General features: G+C 50.1%; 1 protein-coding gene and 1 long non-coding RNA gene across 3 annotated transcripts in view; one reads left to right on the top strand and one right to left on the bottom strand.

Moving 5' to 3' along the window:
* LOC125943229 (uncharacterized) overlaps nt 1-435 on the top strand; it is a 40580-nt gene extending 40145 nt beyond the window's left edge. The window contains exon 3 of the long non-coding RNA XR_007465676.1: nt 293-435. This is a non-coding gene — a long non-coding RNA (uncharacterized LOC125943229). The remainder of the gene's footprint in view (nt 1-292) is intronic.
* Nucleotides 1-10065, bottom strand: part of LOC119442200 (uncharacterized) — a 53622-nt gene extending 43557 nt beyond the window's left edge. For both annotated transcript variants that reach the window (XM_049661961.1, XM_037706979.2), the window contains exons 1-3: nt 9946-10065; nt 7258-7444; nt 4725-4899 (exon numbers count right to left, since the gene is read on the bottom strand). In XM_049661961.1, the coding sequence (XP_049517918.1) occupies nt 4725-4899; nt 7258-7444; nt 9946-10031 (448 nt within the window). In that variant the 5' untranslated portion in view covers nt 10032-10065. The remainder of the gene's footprint in view (nt 1-4724; nt 4900-7257; nt 7445-9945) is intronic.
* Between the last annotated feature and the right edge of the window lie 299 nt (nt 10066-10364).

Raw genomic sequence — 10364 nt, 5'->3', positions numbered from 1 at the left:
CCACAGCATCAGTGGCATTGGATGTATGGCCGGGATAAAGAGGTGACCCCTTTCATTCTGCAGAGTAAGTGGCTCTGCAGACATTGTGGCCGGGCCCTGATGCAGCGCGCAAGTAACCGTAGGCCGCACCCTTGCATCCACCTCCGTGGACCAAACGCTTTCGATGCACAGGCATGGTAGTACAAAGTTTGCTCCATCAGTATCAGCTTAATAAAGAGTGCAGCGTGTCTATGGCATCGGGTGCCTTCCGCCTGCTATGCGTGGCTGTTCGAACCATAGGCAAGACTGAAAGGTATGATCTTAATACTAGAAACGAAACACGAATAGTGTCCTGAGCACAGCGTTCAACAGTGATACAGTTCGGTGCCTTAGGCGCAACACGTTTTCCTAGAGACCGTCAAAACAGTGCTTAAGACCGCTGTCGGTGCTTCACGTTCACAGTTCACCCTCGTGCATGTCACTGGGAAAGCACATCTCGACGAACATGCTCTGTACGGAATCGCTGAGCGTGCTGTCACCGCAGTCGACCAGCGAAGAGGGCGGCGTCAAGTCTTCCACGGCTGAGCCGAACGCGATCTGCAGCAAGTCGCCGTCCGGCGCCACGGCGCCAGACGTGTTGCCTGGTTGGTTTTGCGTTTCTGTGGCTTGTGTCGAGTGCGCCGGTTGTGGGTGCAACTCAAAGTCGGGGGCACTGAATCCTGCGGTGACAGCGGCGGCGCCGTCTGTCGCTAACCCGGCGGTGCTGATGTCGCAGCTGCCGGTGACACATCCGTTACCGAAGCCTTCCATGAGTGGCTCAACGACGCCTATTTGTGTTGGATCCGCGAAGGAGTCGCCGGAGATACCACCTGAAACATACAAAGAAAAGTTGATTCACTAACAATTTCAACAGTGGCTGGATGTGCATTCCGATTGTTAAATAATTTAATTATGGGGTTTTACGTGCCAAAACCACGATCTGATTATGAGGCACACCGTAGTGGGGGACTCCGGAAATTTGGACCACCTGGGGTTCTTTAACGTGCACCTAAATCTAAGTACACGGGTGTTTTTTGTTGTGTTTGCTTTATGACCTATAGTAGGGAACCACTTTTGCCGACACGGATGTGCCCATACAGACGCAAGAGTTCTTGGCACATATGCAGAAGAACACAAGCATATCGCTTTCAGCCCGGTAAAAGCTGCTGATGCATCAAGACAGCATTTTAAAACAACGTGTCCACGTTCTGCATTGTCTATATGTATTATGCGCCCTTCAGTAGAGGACATATCCTGTGCAGGCTGTCGAATCGAACCCGAAACCGAACAGAAAACTGTACCCGAACCGGAATTTTGTACGGAACTGAACCCGAACCCTAACCGACATTCCTGGAACATGGCTGAACCCGAACGGACCTTGATCCGAAAAAAATAATACCGGTTACCGGTTCGGCGCGGAACGGTTCAAGCACATATAGGGCGACCACTAGTGCTCAATAGATTGCGCGATTTTTCTAATAATTACTACCTCCATCAGCGCACGTCACTAGCATATTGTTACGACTCACTCTATGATGTATGCGAGAAGGGGATTAGACGATGGGCATGTGCTGGTAATTGCCGCAACCTCGGTAGAGACACTTGCACTTCTGAAGCCGGTCATGCCAGTTGTGTTCCGCGGCCGAGAAATTATTTCAGCGGCTCCGCGGAATCCCCATTTCTGTTGACGCGCCCAATTTGGCCGTTAGCTTAACTCGTTACTAATTGCAGACAAACTAGATAAACACGGAGATCGCAAAAGATGAAGTCTTCGAGGAGGGTAAACCAACGAGTTCAGCTGCACGGCTTATTGTAACCATAACACTGTGGTCGCGAATGAATGCCAGTGAGCGGTAAATAATGAATCAGTGAGCGGTAAGTAATGAATCAGTGAGCGGCAACCGCAGCTGTAAACGGCACACGAAATCATGTGCCATTAACGGCCGTTTACGTTTGCGATGCGTTATGCTTTATTCTATGCTTGTCTTATCATCCACCGCTCACGACCGGCTGGTCCCGTTAATAACGCAAGCAGACCTTCGCTCTGACCACTGACCAAGCGCGAAAAGCACGAAAAGGCATTAGCATAGGAAAGGAACCGCTACAAAATACCGGCCAAGGTCAATTCAACCCCCTTCAAATCCTCCGCACACGCACACATGCCAGCTTCCCGTGCGCTCCTGTTACGTCCGCGGCGTCAGTTCGAAGCCATCTCAGCGCAGGTAGCACAAGTAGCCGCCGCTCAGTCTAGAATTTGCGGCGCTACAGCGCGACACGCCCCCCCCCCCCCCCCCCCCCCCCCCGCCCCTCCCTGTTTCTCCTGGGCTTCGTTTTCCTCCTAAAGCTACGGCAGGATGGAGGGGGTTTTGAAGGAAAGTGAGGGAGACCTCACTGGGGAGCTCACAGCATTGAGTACCATCAACACCCCCTAGCACAAGTTTAAAGATGCAGCACCCCCTGGAGTGTGCGACGCTATGTCAACAGCCGGAGGCGTGGCTGGAGGTGACCGAAAGAACGCCATGACGTTCACGACCGCGCTGATACGCGAGCACATGTGATCGCGTTCCGGCGCGGTCAAACGCTGCGGACAGTCGCTGTGGTCCAATGTATAGGGTGCCTTGATACCTAGCCTTGATACCTTTCGGACGAAAACACACGCCCACACGCACCACACACACACACACACACACACACACACACACACACACACACACACACACACACACACACACACACACACACACACACACACACACACACGCGCGCGCGCGCGCGCGCGCAGGTACACGAAACACGCGCGCACACATACATGCACACACAAGAACACGCACACGCAAGCATACACACACGCACACACACACACAGAGAGAGAGAGAGAGAGAGAGAGAGAGAAACACGCCCACACGCACACAAGCATGCACAATACACGCACACACATGAACAATTAGTATAGACACGCACGCAAAACGCGCTGAAACACGCACGCACACCCATGCACGCACCTTCTGATGTACATTGCACATTTTTCGGCACGAAATCTTCACCAGAAGCTTGTTCACACCAGGAAATATAAATAGCGTGAATATGCTTCTGGAAACAAAGTTACTACAACCGTAAATTCCTGCAGTTCCTGCAGCACAGTGCTAACTCCATGGTGTGCGTTCACCGCCATGTTGTGACATCGCGATGGCCCGTAAGCTTTCACTCTCACCCTTGTGACGATGGTTAGACATGGCAAGACCCTATACGGTTTCGAACTCGCCAGCTTCTGCAGCTTCGCGAGAAGCGAGTGAGATCGACGCCTTATCGAGTGCCCAGTTTGGTTGGTTCCGTTACCGCTTCTGCTCAGCGTTCCGTCGACCTCTTATCTTGTTTCTCTGTAATCCGCCTGCTGCCTGGATTGAGCGTCGGCGCTGTTGCTTTCATCGCGACGCCGTGACTTCGCACTGACCGTGCTGCGTAGCTACGCTGGTGGCAATTGTATCATGATGGGTACTCCTGTGGCACTTGCGAAGCATCCGGTCCTTCGACCTTCGAGCACTACTTCGAAAACGGTGAGGTGAGCCGGACTTTCAGCAATGCATCCGGTTATTTTGTAGTTTGGTTAGGCAACCTGTTACTTCAGCCTTCTCTTAATGCAATAGCAATTATATAGACACTCCAGATGTATTTCTGCCGCCGGCGTTGGCGTCGCCGTGATGCTCCGTATAAAGTCCAAGGGCGATAACACCGTCGCCGCGCGCCGCTTGCTGCATGTGCGTGTGAAAGCGTGCGAGGGGAGCCGGCGATCGCAGCTCAGTCTCGCGCGCGCAGCCTTCCGTCGCGCGCAAGGAACTGGGGGGAGGGGAGAGAGGGGGGCGTGGTTGTACTCCGGCAGAAATTGCGTATTTCGCGGTCGCGCGCTCTCTATCTTGAAAGCGATCTGCGTGGGGGGCAGAGCGCCGGCGGCTCATACCTTTGTGCGTGCTGTGTTCTCGCCGCTCCGTTTGCGTTTACGCAGACAGCACGAAGTTCACTTCGTTCGCGTGCTGACACCATGCTTGTTAATTTAGTTATTTAGTTATGAAATGAATTTTTACAAGTTTACACGGCCGATAAAATTACTATCCCTACTTCGTATAGATGTATACTAATTTGCTATCGCAATCCACGCTTCGGCGAACTGCAACATGTTAACGCAAAATTCTGGCGACATCCTTACGAGACAATCGTGGTGAGCATGGCGCAAATCGTCAAAAACCTCCTTTAAAATGGTGGTGGTGGTGGTGGGGGGGGGGGGGGGGGGGGGCAAGGCGTTCCACCGCGAGTGTTGCTTTCCACTTGAAATAACTTTTTGCGTACAAGACGAGGACAGAGAAGAGGCTAAGACACACGAGCTCGTGTGTCTTCGTCTCTTCCCTGTCCTCGTTTTGTGCGCAAAAAGTTCTTTCGTGTCTTACCAAAATGCCCAAATAGCCACAACTGAGAGGATGCAACGTAAAGAACTCTGTCCCTTCAGGTAGTATAACTTTATGCATAACCAAGTGTGGAGCAGGCGTGTACGTAACATGCTGTTTTTTTTTTTTTTTTTCGTTTCCTTCCTGCTTGACAGCACCCTCCACCCACATGCAGCACTACGCGCGCGCACTTCCATTATGTGCACACGCGTACAATAAAAGGCGAGTAATATGCGAGTTAGAAGCGGCACGAGGCGAGTATATACCCACTGAGGAGACCTTTGAGGACGTCTACGCTTATGCCGGCCAGCCCGTCGACGGCGACCGCCGAGTCGATATTGCCTTCGCTGGCCAGGATGCTGGCTTCGGCAAGCAAGGAAGACAGCCGCTTGGCGTCGTGGCGCTCCTGCTTGCGGAACTTGGCCCGCCGGTTCTGGAACCACACCTGCATTCACGTGCCGCCGTATGTTACCGCTCACACACTTGAACCTGTGGTCCATTTTTCAGAACATATGGGGGTATCATAGCCGCCAGATAGAAGTGCAAATTTTTCGTGCGTGGGATTATAACAGGGCCTGAAGTGTAACAGCTGAGTCATAGGGAAACCAGCATGGATGGATGGATGCTATGAGCGTGGTGGGGGTGGTGGTGGTGGGTTGTAGCACGGCCGCTGGATAAAAAAAAAAAGTGCGGCCTGCTGCGTCGCGTCGCCGTCAATGGGCGAGCGCGTGTCGGCTAAGTTGACAGTTGCGGCCGCTGTTTTCGGTGAGGACGCCACTGCTACGGTACGCAAGGCAGACGCCGGTTCGTACTACAATGTGGTTGCTTCAGAATTTATGCGTGTTGGTGTGCTTTTTCGTGCGCATTCTCGTGTGCTTTTTTTGTGTGATCGTGTGTGTGAGCAGCTTGCCATGTTTCTTGTGCTTGAGTACGGTTCTCTGGTGTGCGCGTGTGTGGCAGACGGTTTTTTCTAGCGGTGTGATGCCGCGAAGCTGTTGTGGCCGCTGTGCAACTCGAACGCGAGAAGAGGCACAACTGTGAAGCACCACGAATTCCCCTGGGATCTACAGCGCCGGGAAGCGTGGCTGAAGAATATTTCTCGACAAGGGCCGTCAGGGAAAGGAAGCAAGTGGGAGCCAAGCGACAGGTCACTGGTATGTTTATTACATTTTACTGAGAATGACTATAAAAAGAACACGAAGATTAGTATCTTGCTTCCGACTGCGGTCCCGAGTGTGTTTCCTGGTTATCCGTCGTACATACAAAAAAAAAAAGAAAAAAGAACTCGCCCAGCCCAGGAAACTTTTTTTTTTTTTCAAGCCCAGGAAAAACAGCAGCCGCAAGTGTCAACTCAGCCGAGACGCGCTCGCCCACTGGCGGCGACGCGACGCAGCAGGCCGCACCTTTTTTTATGTAAAAAGAGCCACGAATAGATTGATCAACTCCGGGCTGTCCAGAAGGCCCACGATGCGGCGGTGAGGCTTGGCCTTCCCGTCCCAACGCAGGAGCGGCCCGCAGTCTTGTCCCTATGAAAACGGGGTGAAGATTCTTCCAGACCTCAATAAATTTTACTACCTACCTACCTAGCGGCCGTGCTACTGCCAGCGCAGAGAATATTGAAACGTGCGAGGGGAGTTCGGTTGAAGAGAAGAACGAAGCTGGGCTGGATCGGGTGCGGCGCCATGGATTGTTTTCGCTGAGCGATACCTTAGCATTCATCATCTTGTAAATAAACGCGATCCATCGTCTTGAAGTCGTCTTGAAGAAACACGTAAATCCACTCCCGATTATTCGTAATAGAGCACTTCTTTTCATTTCAGGTGAGTCGAGCGGGCAGCCTTCATGGAGAGCATTGAGGCTCACTCTACAAAAGATTGGCACTCCTTAGGGCAGACTTTTCACATATGTGGGATAATCGGCACTTCTAATAACGACTTTAATATTCAACCTGTAATGTGCAACTATAAAACGCGTTTTTTACGACCTGAGTAGAGTCACTGTCGCGCGTACAAACGCGGCTGTGGGAATGCTTCTCCGTGAACGGCTGTGCCCGAGCAGTGGCGCCAGAGCGGGCGTGAGGAGAACTAGGCCCGAGACGCCACGGCCGCCTGGACCGCCGCGCGCGCCGATCCAGGCGGCCGTGGAGACGCCGATTCGGCGCCACGCAACGGGCCGCACTTTTTTTTTTCTTTTCTTTTTTTTTTATCCAGGGGCCATGGTTGTAGCAGGCGGGCTTAGCCTGGCGATCAAGACCGGCAATTGTGCAACCCGAGCGTCTCTTACAACATGCTATGAGCGTCTCCTTTAAGCGTCTCCTTGTAAACGGAGCAGTGGGTTGCGCCACCAAGGTACTTTTCTTATTTTGCCTAATGCTCTACCTATCTCATTCTTTTTTTTTTTTTTTTTACAGACAAAACATCCCCAGCATCAAACTTTGGGAACGTTGGTGTTGTACGCTTCCTTTCTTTGCAGTCTCCCTACTTTTCTGCCACCAAACCTCCAGTCGCCTTCTACTAATCTCTAACTCACTAACCGACTAACCCTACTAACTCTACTAACAGCCGGACGTAAAACAGGCCATCTGTATGCGAAGAATGATGAACCGTGCTCAAAAATTCACTTCATGTACGTTCCCTAAAAGGTGCAAATGACAAGAGCTTGCATTGATCGCAGTCGGTGGAAGATCCTTACCAGCCCTGCTAAACTAACGAGTGTTGAATGACTCGCTACACCCTATATATGTATATACGGAGGAGCCTCCGACACAGTGCGCAGACAACTGTCCAGAGAGAGCTGTCCTCACCTGCACTCTCGCTTCGGTCAGCTGTATCTTGGCAGCCAGGTCCTCCCTGGCGAACACGTCCGGATAGCGGCTCTGTTGGAACGCTTTCTCGAGCTCCTCGAGCTGGAAACTGCTGAACGTCGTGCGGTAGCGACGCTGCTTGCGCCGCTCCCGCCGGCCACCGCCACTGCCGTTCACGGACACGCCGCTGTGTGGAGAAGAAACTCGTGTGTAAAGACACTGGAAGGCTTCTAATATCGCATCCCAGCCCCAAGCACCCTAACTGCACTGAATGAGTGTGCTGCCGTTAAGACGAACTCGAAGGGATTAGGAAAATCTGTTTGTCTTAACAAAAGTTGTCAACGAAAAGAAAATCACAATTCTAGGTGCACCAAAATATTAAAATTAAAAGGCGCATGTTACAAAAGGGACATTCATTGCCACTTGCATGATTTAAATCATTCATCGTTCATGTTGTATTATTTGGGCCATTCAGTAATTCTGCTTACTGGCGCTTTGTAAATCTGTGTGCAATCTCGAAACTGGCATTTCAACGACGTGCCATGAGCGGCATATTAGCTGCATCACGGGTGAGATTTTCCTTGTGTCCTCATCAGTGTTATCAGCCTGTAAATAGACCCCCCCAAAAAAATCTCCTCCCCAGTTACATGGTGTGAGCCCTGCATGTTTTCACGTCATACCGGTATATCTAAGTAAAATATCTGCTTGTGCCGGAGCAACCAGTCACTCTGGGACCCTCCTTCAGCCAAGCAACCTTTGGTGAGGGCCGCGGAAGATCTGGATGGTTCGAGTTAAGCAATCGTTTTTTTTTTTTCGTTTTTTTTTTGCGTACAGTCCATAGAAAACCAACCAAGTATTTGCACCTTTTTCGACTTATTCTGGTTTGGCATGCGGTTTAATGTACAGCGCCGCATCTGGGTCGGCACAAGCTGACTGCACTTCGAGCCTTGTCGTGTCATGCCACTTCTAGTCGTCCACAGAACCGGTCCCGTTAACTTGGGAGTAGCTTGTCGGTGGCCCTTTGAGATCCCCTTACTGGTACAATAATGCCTTCAATATCATGAGTAGAACCTATCTTCGCGGTAACAGCGATAGGCAATTTAAATAAACATACGCTCTTACTCGAATTCTCTATCGCCACTATTAGCGATCGACGTCTATTACGAGTGTTGAACATTTGGCAACATAACATGCAGACAGACGAGCTAACTCCGGTATCTATGTAAAGTATATCTAGTTTTGTGGAGCGACCTGGGTGGTTCTTAGAGCTGGCAGAACCCATAACAGCAATCGTCAGCAGCTTTACGGTAGTCACAAAAAGAGGGCGTTCGAACAGAGAGCGCGACTTGAACGGGGACAACATAATAATAAGGTGAACCTACGGCAGTGACGACAAAACCAAAACAAGTGCACGAATGACACGAAAATATAAACCATGTGTCTGGCTAGTCGCACGGCACTTTTTTTTTTTTTTTCGCGGGCTTTGTTTCAGGCTTGGGGAAAAAAAACTTTTATGTCGAACTTATTGAACAACAGAAAGCCGGATCGGAAATTTTTCAGGATGGTCTACAATTTTCTCAATGACACTTTTGCTCTACGTGACATTTATCGAAATTGATTTGTTAATAATAACGAATAACGTAATTAGGCGAAACACAAAGAATATAGTCCGACTTGGTCCGAGCGACGGCAAACACCATTACCTTGGTTCTGTCCAGCTACGTAGCACTTGCATATTTTCAAATTTTGGCACAAGTTACGCGAGACACATGGTAGGTGCAGAGCATAAGAATGGGCTAGTTGGTAATCCACAATAAAAGCGACTACAGCGCAGAAACAGACAAGGGACTTATATAACAGTGACAGAAAGAAAGAAACATTGAGTTGATACCTATACACAAATTTGTGAATACATGACCGCCAATCGCACGACGCGTGGGCAGCGAAGGAACAATGATGGGGATCAGGCAAAGGTAAAACAAACAGAATATCTACAAAGGAACATCGCACGCCGCACTACCCAGGTCTGAGAGTTATATATAGCTGCAGGACAGACAGCGCTTGCGTCTATCCCAGTCATTTGTTGCTTGACTGTTTCTGCAGTCGGTTTCCTTACTATATAGATGCCCATTGCCAGGTACAGTACTTCACCTTTTTTAGCCAAACAATTAAATATCAAGTTCACCACTTTACGCCGCTTCTAGCCTTCGACACTGCAGGGGGTGACCTGACAGCACGCCACCGACACTGACAGTTACCCAAGCACTATGGGCCAGGCCCGTAACCAGAGGGAACTTTAGGGGGTCCTAAAAACTCCTGCAATTAACGCTGCGGTGATATACTGCTCAGCAGACTTTACATATTTGCCAATAAATGCATTATGTGCTTATATATACTATCATATGTCAGTAATGCGCTTGATTCATACGCGAAAATAAGGTAATAGAAATATTTCATAATGACCACCGTTGTCTCCACAAAAGCCCTCCCGAAAATAATTCCTTGGCATGGCCCTGCTTTGGGCTTTGCCGCTTTTGCTTAGACGATTCGACTTTTAAAAATATTCTAGTAGCGAAGCATAACGCGTGCCAACTTCCTCCAATTAGCATGCGCCTTTCATATCGCTATCACCCTTTCGCGAGTACCGTGGTATGCATCGCTAAAGTGTGTCAGACGTCTTTGACTCACCCGGTCGCTTGGCAGGTTTCATCTGCGGTCACTTCGTACAGGCTTCCGTCGTGGTTCTCCGTACACAATGGGTCACTAAAGTCCATCTCGGTCCCATCTTCGACAGGTGTTACGGCGACACAGTCCCTGGCGTCCAAGGGATCTGCTGCTTCGTCGATTAAGAGCACACGGTCACAATGCAACCTTCTTAACTGTCACTGAGCCAATATTTAGTGACGCGCTTACAGTAGTCAGAGGGACGCTTCAGAAACATGCAAGTTTGCATATCTTTCATATCATTTTAATTGGCACTCATCCCTTACGCTGCCTGTCTGCATATAGCGTAAAGAGTACTAACATGCACTTTTTAAAACTGCTGAGTACGTGCCGAATGTTGTTACCACACACTGTGACGCAGCTCATTTTCTTCATAAACCAAT

The sequence above is a fragment of the Dermacentor silvarum genome, chromosome 2 (genome assembly GCF_013339745.2).
Source record: "Dermacentor silvarum isolate Dsil-2018 chromosome 2, BIME_Dsil_1.4, whole genome shotgun sequence".
NCBI lineage: Eukaryota > Metazoa > Arthropoda > Arachnida > Ixodida > Ixodidae > Dermacentor > Dermacentor silvarum.
This window is presented reverse-complemented; position numbering and strand designations above follow the sequence as displayed.